This window comes from Dufourea novaeangliae, unplaced genomic scaffold (genome assembly GCF_001272555.1).
Source record: "Dufourea novaeangliae isolate 0120121106 unplaced genomic scaffold, ASM127255v1 scaffold162, whole genome shotgun sequence".
Lineage (NCBI taxonomy): Eukaryota > Metazoa > Arthropoda > Insecta > Hymenoptera > Halictidae > Dufourea > Dufourea novaeangliae.
The window spans coordinates 1,426,305-1,438,935 of NW_015374046.1; the positions used below are offsets into that span (position 1 = coordinate 1,426,305).

Genomic DNA, 12,631 nt, shown 5'->3' on the forward strand with positions numbered 1-12,631 from the left:
ATACATGTATTATATTATATTATACATATTGTTCTTTACGTACACATACATGTCAACCCTTCAGGGAGTAAGTCTGCGCACCAATATAAGTAAAAAAACGTCATACGAATATATGTCCTATGTACCTTGGTTTTTGAGTTACAACGGCTTACTATGACACTTCGCACCAAAGCATGTGTATAAATTGCTAATTTCTTAGCTGTGGGTATTTTTAATAAAGGCTACTGATTGGTCTTGTTGCTTCGAATTTCGCAATGGAACGTGACACCAACCGGATTTTGGTCACCGAGATAAGGCACCATGTAGCGCTAAAGGAGGCAAGGATATCTCGCAGAAAAGAAAATTTGGCTTTTAATTCTTTTTTACGAATAAGTGGAAGGAGTACTCTATTATCTCAGAATAACTGAGTAGCTGTAAGTGTGATATTTCGCTTTTTATATAGCCTTAAACTGTAATTGAAACTTTAAGCACATTTTTCTTTTTTTAAATTCCCGAAAGAGTAAGGTTTTTGCACCCGTCACACTAAGAGGCCCTCTTAAATTTTAGGTGTGTTTAAAGCAGTGTTAAATTATTCAAATCACACCATATCACTATACACCATCTTTCAACGAGCTCGACGGTATTAATTCGCCAACGCGTAGTGCCAAGTGAGTAGTTCTTGTTAATCCTGAACTTTCATGTTACAGTTTTCTAAATTACTAGTGTTATACATTTTTATTTATTATAAAAATACTTATATTATTATAAAAAACTGTTTTAAAACTAATATTAATACCATATAAATTAAAAATAAGTTCCTGAAACACATTTCTATATTTTGGGGTATGCCCATAAATACTCCCATGAATAGTTATAGCTACCTGTATACCTTATCTTATTAATATCATGATTTTTAGAAAAATGTACAATAACTATTTTTAGATTATATGCTACTTATTTATAAATAAATACATAAAGAAGAATTTATCAATTACTTTGAAATTCTTTACAGTCTTTGTTTTATATCCATATATATTTATTTCCTAATTACTTATTAACTGCAAATTGTTTTTTCATTCATTTATAGTGACTGTAAGCTATGTAAACAATCCGCTTGTAAACATGGAATGATAAATCTTTGTGCCTATTTGTATTAAGAATTAGGATTTAAAAAATGATATTTTAAGATAAATAAATTTATTGATTTAAACGAGGGATTTTTTAATTAACAAAATGTGCAGATTTCATCATTATTTCATGTTTCTAAAACTATTTCGTTCCCAGCAAACTGCTGTTATTCAGAGCTTCTAACTTTTTCTCTTTTCCCATGTTTTCTTCGTCGTTTTTCAGTTCTTGATTTTGTCCATTTCATCGGAACAGTTTTCTCAGAAGAGGAAAGATTTTTCTGTTTTGTTTTTACGCTTCATCGAACATTTTACTTTTCCTTATTTACCTTACCTTCCTAATTTTTAATGTACCTTTTTTAGGTTGTACTTCTGTTCATATATCTCTATATAAAAATATCTACCATAATAATTTAGTAATTTTCCCTGAATTATATTTTATTTTATTTTGATCAACCTTGATAACCAATTGTGTACAGGTTTCGAGCAAATTCTCAGCAATAAATGACAAAAGTTGTCTAAGGAACCATAGGACTACAATTATAATTGTAATTATATCATTTAAAATAAATTATATTGATATAATAAAAATCAATTTGTAATAAAATTGTAAATAGAAATTATCATAGAAATTGGCAAAAAATATTTAATAAATTGGATGAAAGAATCATTTATTTGTACCTTTTTTTACAGTAAATATGTATTCGGAATTTGTATCTTTTATTCCAATTTCCAAATACACACTATACACTTTAGGATGTCTCCTTAGAGTGTTGTATTTGTTTGAAAATACCAGACTGTGTTTCGATTTCTGTATAACAGTTAAGGATTTACGAACTAGTGCGTTGTATGTACGTGCATTATATGCGTTCAGTTACTTCATAAATTAAATATTCAAAGTGTTGAAGAAAAATTGTGACAACTTCTTTATAAAATAAATAATTTAAGTGATAAAACTGAAAACTTTAGACAAAACTTTCAGTGCTTTTTATTTATCACACAAATATGTATACATGTTTCAGTTAAACTGATTGATGTCTTGCTTTAATTGATCATCAAAATTGAATCCTTTATGATAGAAAAAACTACTGAATTATAATTATAAGTTGTACATAAATAAGTTATAAGATTAATAGGTGTTAATAAGATATTCAGTATAACACTTAATTAAATGAAACATTAAGTAGTAATAAGATGTACATTTTTTAATAGGTACATTCCAATATGTTTACCGTAAACTACGTTTTAAAACGGTTAAAAATTGATGCGAATATACTTTGTAATAAATTCCAATGAGGAAAAGTGTCCAACCTTGAGGTCTTCGTTTATTTTTCCCTCGAAGCCGCTTTTGCGCACATCATGATGTACAGTATGCCCGGTTTAAGTGTATACACGCTATCATTGTCTAACTCTAACTATTAGAAATGCGAAAAAATGGTTCACATGAAAGTTGTTTGATTTCATGGAGCAAACTTAATAGAATATTTGAATTTTTTTTAATTGTTATTTACAGACATTGTAATGGCAATGTAATTTTTATAAATGGGACTACTTATTTTTATTATTGCCAGGTTATTAAGTATTTCACGACGAATTCAACGATATACCTATTTGAAAAGTCTGTTGGAATAATAATTTCTTGGATACCTGTATAAATATTCCCTGATAACCAGTTGTGTACAAGTTTTGATCAAATTGCCAGCAAATAATGACAAAAGTTGTCTAAAATCCTATAGCCATCTGTTATCCGTATTTTGCTTGGGTTTTGCAAGCAACGCCAGTTGACAAAATGGTAAAGCAAATTGGCAGCAAGTCTTGCAACATGACCTGTGTCAAATTGGGGCCAAAAGCGGAACAGAATCTGCGTGAGGCAATTTGCTGCATATGTGGGCTGCCCATTTGCTGCCTATGTTGCTGCCAATGTGCGCGAAAGTTGGTTATAGCAAATCTTGCATCAAACTTGTGGGCCATAACTTTATAATAGGCATTGGATAAAATTTGGCTATGCAGGTTTGACTGACTGGGGTGTATCACATACAATGATATTCAGAAATGATTAAACAGACGGAGAAAACTTCTTTTATAATATTTATTATATGAATAGTAATTATTTTTGCTTTCTCATTTCGAGTGTTTTGTTTATTTCTTGTCGATTTGGTAGAACGAGGCTAAGCATCCCTAGATAATCAAATCACTGGGGTTCACAATATAATGTTTAGTCGCTATTGAAAAAGAGCATATATACTATAAATATAGTTATACCTATAACCTTACACCTACCCCTTAAAAAGAAAACGTGTTGTGCTTCAAGAGAACCGGAATGTAACCAGCCTGCCTTGAAAACTCATGCGTACTCGCTTAATATATTGACCCTGCCTTTGTTTAAAATTCTTCAGTTTCAAATTATTCGAAAACTCGATACGTCTGAGTACATACCACGAGAACTTACAATTATCCAAAACGGCGAAATGTAATCACTATATCCACTGATACATTGAGGACACACTGCTCTGTCTTTTAAGACTAAACTAAACTTTCTAGCGTTTTAGTTTTCTGTAATAACTCATTTTTACCTATAATCGTGGATTTTTACGAATATTCATGTTTTTCAAAAACTGAGGGTGATGATGCAATTTTGCTTGCGGATTCGTGTTTGGGTCGAGAAACTGTACAATAATCACTTAGTGGACATTCCAGATTAGAGAAAAAATTTTAATTTGATGGATAGTGTGATTTTATAGATTCTTAGATTGGGTTACAAAAATTAGTATTACTCTACCTCTTTTCAATTATATATAACATTCAAACAATATATTATTTATCGTTACATACTTGCTATTCTGTTCAATGTATTTAGTATAAGTGATCTGCGTGTGTAAATATACTTTTTCTTTTACATCGTAAATGGCATAAAAGACATGAAGTACATATCTACGGACGCGTAAGACGTTCTTGAAATTATGTAACTTTCATTTGAACCAATTTTTTTATAAGATGAATTATTTCTGGCTGATTTGACATGATTAAGATAGGCAAAAACTTCTGGTATATAGGTACGTATATACGATACATAGACACGTATTCAATAGAACATCGAAATTTAAGAGGACTAATTGAATAAATATTACGCATCCAACTATATAACTTTTTGTGGACTAATTTAAAGAAACTGGAATTAAATAAAAATTGAAGGTTTCTGGGAGGCTTCAAGTTAAATAAATTGGACAATCTACTAATAAGTAATACTACGACAAGTAATTATGTATAAATAATAAAGAAAAAAATTACAAATAATAATAATAATAAAACAATACTAATTAATTACTAAAGATGCAGCCACTTTTTAAAATGTTAATATTATATATCAACTATCGACTGACATTAATTGGCATTTATTGATGCTGTTTTTTTAATGTATTCGTAAGTTGATGCGTGGTCCCAACCCAGCGTATCCTTGTAATTTTTTGTGCTTGAAGACATATATAAGCCCTGTTCTGACCGATCAGATCTCAGTCAGTTCTCACACTCAACATGCTGCGACCAGTGCACTTGGTGAGTTAACAATCTGCAATGATTTCTTCAAGAACAATCATTTGCGCATGTATGCGTTGGAGGTTTGAAATCCCCTTATCTTTGAGTACCAAAGGATTTCCCTATGTTTAGGCTTTGCAAAAGTGGTCTATTTTTCAAAAGATTGTATTACAAATATTTCTACTTAGTTATATATAATTACGTTTTTTAATGTTTATAATTATAAAATTGGTGTATAACGACGTTTATACAGGGTGTCTTTGGTCGGGTAGTGTACGTAACCGGGCAGGAGGTGATTTTATAAGAAAAAATACGTCAAAAAATGGAATAAAATTTTTTCGGGTGATGTCGAATTTGAAGATTTGTTGGATACGCAAGCAATAGAATAAGACAGTGGTTCTTAACCAAGGTTCCTTAGAACACTAGTGTCCCGCGAAATTATGAAACTGAATGTCTTCGCCTGGATGAAGCTTAGCATAAGGCTTAGTGATTTTGGTGTTCTCTGAATTTTTCTTATATTCAAAATTTGTCGTGATTTCGAAAAGTACCATTGGAATAAGACTTTGCGAATGCGTCTGTTCATTGCAGTACAAATATTTTCAAATCCAATTTTCTCATCAACGAAACCTCAAACAAAGGAAATTTATTCCGTTTTTCGACTTATATATTCTACTCACTTCCTGCGTGGGTTTACTACTCGACCTGAAATACTTTGTACACTTTGATGTTGAAAAACTAGCCTTCATGGAGTGTACTATCAATCCTTGAGAAATTTCATGCAACCATAAATTATAGTTAAATTTAAATCAATACCAATTGTTTGGAAAATATATTGTCCAAGTTTAAAGAAGTGCAAACATTTTTTAGATTTCGTGTCTCCTAACTTCTAAAACATGGTTCCTTGACAAAATACGATTGAAGATTTGTATTCACAAACTTTCGCGAGAAATCACATAATTTTGTCGAATTTTCATTTTTCCGGAAGAATGTTGCAATTATACGTCAATGTGTTGTATCTTTACGAAGCGTACAAATGTCAATTGAACTTTAGAGCAGAAAAATCGTACTTTTCGCATTGTTAAGTTCTAAGAAATTGTTACTACCAGTAATTATTCTATTACACGCTTAATAATGACTGAGTTAATAAAAGAATAATCCTAGTTGCTTGGAAAAAGCCATTAATAAATTAATTGCATGAAGTGGTTTTAAACAATCGATTGATATATCATTAATTTTTGTCTCTTAGTCACATGCGACTGAAAAGGTGTTTTCGGAAACTTCCTAAATTAAATACTTAGTTAACCACTATCAAATTTCTTTGGTTTAATACTACATGTAAATATTTATTGTATAATTTTATATAATACTGATGATTGACATAAAAATTTTCAGTCAAATAAAATAATGTATACTTTTTTACGCTTAGGCTATTTTTCTGTTGATGGTCGTTTTGGTGGCATCTTTGGAAGGTCCACCAGATGCTGCTCAAATGGAAATCGAACAGTCCCCAGACAATGTCAACGATTTAGAAGCTGATGCGTCTTCTTGGGGGTACGTCTTACTAAAATAATTAATAAATTACAAAAACTCGTATGGAAAGATATCATGAAAAGAAAATAAAACTTTACAAAAATCGAACTCTTCATAGGTAATTTGTAGAAAAGGAATCTAAATATTGTAAAGAAAGAAAATTTCTTTGTGTACAAGGTGAATCATATTCGTGATTTAATCGAAAAACAAATTGAATATATGGAATAATTTTTAAGAAAATGTATTCGAAAATATGGTAATTATACGTACAATTTAATAACTACTTAATGTGTCGGCTTGCTATTCATTATTTCTACTGTTAGTAAAGAACACAGAAGCTGTCTGTTCTGGAATGATTTTAATATATTTTACTTATATATTTATATTAAATTATTCTGAGAAATAAGTAATACAATATCGCTGCGAATATTCGTATGCAACGATACGAACAGGAATAATCACTGATGAACTAACAGTAGACAATTGCATTCGGTTGCAAGCGTATTCGATACATTTCATGTCCGAATTTCACAGAATTGTTTATTTCCATATGTTTTTGCACGTAAAATTACCTCTTTCTCAGTTTTATCACAAATAATGCTGCACCTTGTACAATTGTAATTGTTTTAACATATAATATAAACATTGCATTTGCCGAACATTTTTGTTGTAATGCAGAGGAGACGTACAAGAGCTAAGTTATAATATGTATAATAGTGTACGTTTTTAAATTTAAATTAAGAAATATATTACGGTTAAATCATTACTCTTTAACGATCATTAGGATTTAAGTGTCTTTGGGTATTATCAGCAAAATCCCTCAACGATAAAAAATGGCGGATTGTACTATCATGCTAGCGGGGGAAAGTAAAGTAATGACAACATAGACATATACAATAGACTACACAGTCTTATGGTAGGGCTGAAGTCGACACGAGAGAGACAGATAAATAAAAAAATTTAATTATTATAACTCCAGTTATTTGAATTCCAAAAAATGATTTTAAATTTATGATTGTTCAATATTACGAACCCAAAGAGAAAATTGTTTAACATTGCTCGTTATACTTATTTTATTACATCCTATTTCTTCGTTTTAAGGAGACTTTTGTTATAATAAAATTCAGAAATAATGACCAAACTTCTTAGTTACTTGCTACTTATTTAGTTAGCTTCAATGAATAATATTTATTATCTTTAATATTTTGTGTCAGAATTATGTTACATATTAATATGTATAATTAAGCATAGGGTAACGGCACCGAATATGAAAGCCAATTTATATTTGTTTAAATACCGAACAATAGAAAGAGACAAAATTTTAAGTATTTATGCTACTATATTCGTCATTCACTTATGCAGAGTGGGGCAATAAGTACTCCCATATCAGATATCTTCGAAACTATAAGGTTCACAGAAACATTTGTTTAACCACAATTGCACAGTACGAAGAAAGCCATCAGAGGGCGCGAATAGTTTTTTTGCAGGTGGAGGAACTTTGGATATTTCAAGGTCACCTCTATTGTTTTTAAAGTGGATCGGTATGTTTTTGTTTCCGTAGAATAATAGAGGAGCTTAAAACGAGTTCAACGACCTATTACATAAGATCATAGTAGGTGTTCGAAATGATGACCATCACTATCAATGCAACACAAGATTCTTTTTATGACTGATTGACGTGCAAGTCTTATAACGTCATAACTTATTGACATACAGGCTGCAATAATTCGCTGTTGCATGTATTGTGGTGTAGTTGGTACTTCTTTGTACACTTTATCTTTTAACACGTTCACGCCGGGGCCGATTATAATACGGGTATATACGGGCCACCGGTGGCCCGCGCCGGCGTGAACGTGTTAATGTTCCCCATAGAAAGAAATCTAGAGGTGTACAGTCTGGTGAACGAGCTGGCCGCGATATTGCACAATCAATGAATAATGTGCTGGGCATCCATCATGTTGATACCACATGGTTTGTCGTGTAAATAAAGGCAATTATTCTAACAAAGGACCCAATGTATCCTTAATAAAATTAGCGTAGATGTTGCCATTCGAATTTCTATTGATAACACGAGGATCAATAATTTTATCACCTGTGATACCGCACCATACATTCACAGACCATTGTCTCTGGTGTTCAACCTGCTTTTCTGCTGCCCATAAATGCATATTATGCAAATTAACATTACCGTGATTTGTGAATGTTGCCTCATTAGTAAATAATACGGTATTAAGAAATAAGTAATTGTTTTGGATCTGATGTTTAGCCCATCGACAAAATTCATCGCGATTCATGAAGTCGTTCCCCTGCAATTATTGGTGAAGGCTAACACAGCGTGGCTGAAACTTAATGTAGAAAATTTTTAATCTGTTCTCGTAAAGAAAGGCATTAAAGAGGTGTTGATTGATGATGAGGTGACTGGGGTGTAATAATAATCCATGCGTTTTGACAACACTCAAATTATTCATCTAGAAAAAGTTTTACAAGACCGTTCCGTTGGTTCGCGTCAGCTTGAGGAAGGGCGAAAAAGAAAAGGATAGACAGTGTAAAGAAAAAGATACACGACATAGGGGAAGATACTGAAAATGCCGGGAAACTTGGAGAAAATGCCGAGGTATACAAGGTGTAACAAAAAAGTTGCAGGTCCTTGAAATGGGACACTCGTGAGGCGATTTGGAACAAGTTTTTCCTTGACAAAACTGTTATTCGAGGCTTTGTTAACGAGATATTAACGGAAAACATCGACCAATCTGAGCGCGAGTCTGCCGGCTAAGTTCCCGCGGTAACGTTGGTTACCAATCGCAGCGCGTAGGCAACGTTACCGCGGGAACGCCGAAGCACACTTCCGCGATCTACCCCGCCCATGCCCCACCCCCCTCAAATGAGGGAGGGGCTCTTCTGTGGCGATTGCCCCCACCCCCCTGGGACGACTTTCTTGCCGTCACTCCTCCTCCTACCTACAGCGTCGAGGGGTCACCACTCGACACTGCCTCCATATGGGCCAGTACCAGTCTCCAGGTACCACCCCTCGGCCCTGGTTGCCCCACGGGCAGCGCGAGGGGGCACCTCGGCAGTGACCCCAAAAACTCGCGCGCCCGCGGGGCAAACACGTGGCTGGACCTGCCTTAACGGTTCCGTATCGGCAACATCTACACAGACACGAGTATTTATGTTATACGTTCGTCGGACGGTGACATCTGATTAGTCAATCAACAGAAAGTCACTCGACGGTAAATATGCCACAATTACAGCACCACCTAACGGAGGTTCATTATACTTCAGTTACAAAAAAAAATAGTTTCTATTATGTTATGTCGGTACATATTTGTGCCGATGCGATACGGTACCTATAAACACCTATATTCAAATGCATTGACGAATACTTGTCTGATCGGATATGTTCCGTGTTTATGCGGATAATATAAATTGTCCTTAATATGTTCGCGGTTGACATTCGTGCAACGGAGACGAACGACAAAAGCTACGACGCGACAACCGCCGATCTATCCGTATGGACGTAGATAGTTGCATTTTATGTACAGTAAATTTTCGATAAATGTTCTAAAAAATCTTATGCCAAATATTTCTACTTGAAACAATGTACATATAAAACAATATATTTCAGACAGTTTCGTGTTTTTTAAACGAATATGTTTTCTACTATTACTATTGTTGCATATGAAATGTCGTATGTCTTATATAATATTTATGATGTGACAAAAACTAGTTTAACCACGTTCAATTCTACTTTTTTACAACTTTTTGGACTAGAAAGGAGTGTCGTTTAGTAAAGAAATTTAAAATCAACGAAAAAACTCTGGAAGGTTGACTTGCGAGTTGATTCTTTTGCATAATGGTGCATCTCATGTTTTAGAAATGAAGGTGAATCAAATATTGTTGAAAAAACTTTTTGAAATTGTATTGTAAAACACATATACACATATGAATAAACCCAATAACAAATAAAAACCTGTTTAGTTAAAAAATATGATGACTCAGAATGTGGGTGTATGTTTGTTGCTTATACAGGATGAGTCATTTAAATCGATCCCCTCGAATATCTACGAAACCGTTGGTGATATCGAAAAATGTTTCGGTCAAAATGTTGAATGGTTAACGTCGTATTACTAGTACCACTTTACAATTATGAAATTAATGTATCTCCTGAACCAATGGTTTTTCAGCGTAAATAGTTTAATACTTTTTCTAGGAAATGACGAGCCCCATCGACTACTGCATTAAAAAATATAACATTCCATATAGATATCATCCACGCGCCCACCTACAAAAAACAAACTCACATCAAATTACTTTCCCCCCCAAAACCATTCAACTTTTATTTTAGATATCTTTTATTTTAAACAATTTTGAAAATATTCGAGGTGATCGATTTAAATGACTCATCCTCTGTAGAACAATTTTGTCGAATGTAGTACGAAAATTGCATATTTTAATTTATTAATTAATTACACTTTCTTGATGCTGTTTTAAGATATTCCAGACCGTGGCGCTATGGCTGGAAAAGCGGCGGCTGGGGTGGATGGGGCGGTTGGCGAGGAGGTGGTTGGGGAGGAAGAGGATGGTATGGAAGAGGTGGTTGGTGGTGAACACGCAACTAGTTTCCAAATTCACTTATGGAAATTCCAAAATCAGTAAACTACTGCTACTTTTGTAATATCGTGTCTCTCCACAATTATTAAATAACTTTTAAACAAAAGTAATTTGTCTGCAATATCGCAGACCGTTTTTTCCATTTTTCCACTTTATTCGTTTATCCGAGTATAATATGTTCTATCTACGTATGGAGCGTTATTTAGAATAGTTAAAAATGTTTGCTACATGAAAAGGTTCAAATATTTTTTTATAAAGAAAGGGAAAGAAGAATAACGTGGTTCTAATTTTTCTCGAATTTATTAATCTTGCGGTTATAAAAGTGCTATTATTGGTAGACATAATATAAAACAAATTCTATAGGAGGCAATAAATGAAACAATTGGCACATTTAGGGATTTAAAAAAATCTCGTGTTACGATAATATACTCAACGTCCCCTGCTGAATTATTAATGATACCAGACATATCATGTTAACTAAAATTAAAAAAAAAATTGTACATATACTATTAATACTTTCAAGGGCTCAATTGTTGTTTATCCCATCAACAGGAATTTTAAAATACCAGTTTAAAAAGCTTAATTTTAATTGAAAAGCAGACTTAATGTTGGCGGATTATATTGAATGAACTAAAAACACTGATAACCAGTTGTGTACAAATTCCGAGCAAATTGCCAGGAATAAAGTACAAAAGTTGTCTAAAAAACCATAGCCATCTATTTCCGCATTTGACTTGGGTTTTGTAAGCAACGCTAGCTAACAACATAGCAAAGCAAAATGGCGAAAAGTCTTGCAACATGATCTATATCAAATTGAGGGCAAAACCGAAACAAGGTTTGCGGAAACCAATTTGCTGCATATGTTGTTGCCTATGTTGCTGCCAATGTGCGCGCAAGGTGTTTATAGCAAATCTTGCATAAAACCTGTAGCCATAACTTTATAACAGGCATTGGGCAAAATTTGACTGTGCAGGTTTGGCTGACTGGGAACTTGCTAATAATAAATTATAACGGTATCGACAGTTCTATCACATCCAAACATTATCTCTCTTTGTCAGTCTGCAGAATAAACAAGATGCCAACGAATGAAACGGTCAGAAAATTGTATCCAAGTTAAGCCGCGTATTTATCTGAGCACTCGGTCCCGAATAAGCACCGAACGAGCGCCGGACACGCGTCGAAGAAATGAACATGCCGCTGATATGGACAGCGAACCGAGCACCGAGTTGTTGGACTAAGGTAAATGTCCCAGTGGTTGGACACGTCCTGGCGATTGGACACTATCATGAATTTTTGTTAATAACGACTTGTCTGGAAGAAGAAGTTCTGCTCTATCGATTGAATGTACTTTTTTGCCAATCTATATTATTTTAATATGTAAAAGTCATAACCACAATCTTCGCCTTAAACATCCAACCACTGGGACATTTACTTTAGGCACCAATTTTGGGCGTCGAACCCATGGACCTGAAGGACGGTGCATAGTTCTGTGGGGGCAGGCCGAAAGACGAAAGGAGGATCGGCTTTCGGCCACTATGAGAGGGACTACTGATGGTGTCCTCTACAGCAGAGTATAATTATTCAGAGTGGCGTCCTTTGTAATGATCCTGGTGACGCTATTGTGTGAAACCATTGGACAGAAACTCACGTGTATAGTTATGTATATTATTGTAGTTCCAAGTAAAGTAATGAAAATATTATATTTGAAGGCGAAAAATTGTTATAAAAATGTAAGCACGAATGATCAAATTTAAACTATGTTCCGCAAGAAATTGGTACGGCATAGATGGCACTACTAGTCGTCCCTCTCATGGCGGCTGAACAGCTTCCTGCGGCTCCCCTTAGTTCTTCCCGCC

At 33.7% G+C, this 12,631-nt stretch overlaps 1 protein-coding gene across 1 annotated transcript; it reads left to right on the forward strand.

Annotated features, from left to right (window-relative positions):
• The first annotated feature begins 4,634 nt into the window (after nucleotides 1–4,634).
• On the forward strand, nucleotides 4,635–10,771 carry LOC107189675 (neuropeptide-like protein 32). The gene is made up of 3 exons (XM_015578259.1): nucleotides 4,635–4,655; nucleotides 6,061–6,185; nucleotides 10,657–10,771. Exons 1-3 carry the CDS (start codon nucleotides 4,635–4,637, stop codon nucleotides 10,769–10,771), a joined length of 261 nt encoding a protein of 86 aa, XP_015433745.1.
• The last annotated feature ends 1,860 nt before the right edge of the window (nucleotides 10,772–12,631 follow it).

Bases quoted from the DNA above. Each gene is read 5' to 3' on its own strand.
- LOC107189675 (XM_015578259.1), top strand. From the start codon at position 4,635: ATGCTGCGACCAGTGCACTTG. The intron at 4,656-6,060 runs GTGAGTTAACAA...TTTTACGCTTAG, and splicing joins TGCTGCGACCAGTGCACTTG to GCTATTTTTCTGTTGATGGT. The intron at 6,186-10,656 runs GTACGTCTTACT...TGCTGTTTTAAG, and splicing joins GCTGATGCGTCTTCTTGGGG to ATATTCCAGACCGTGGCGCT.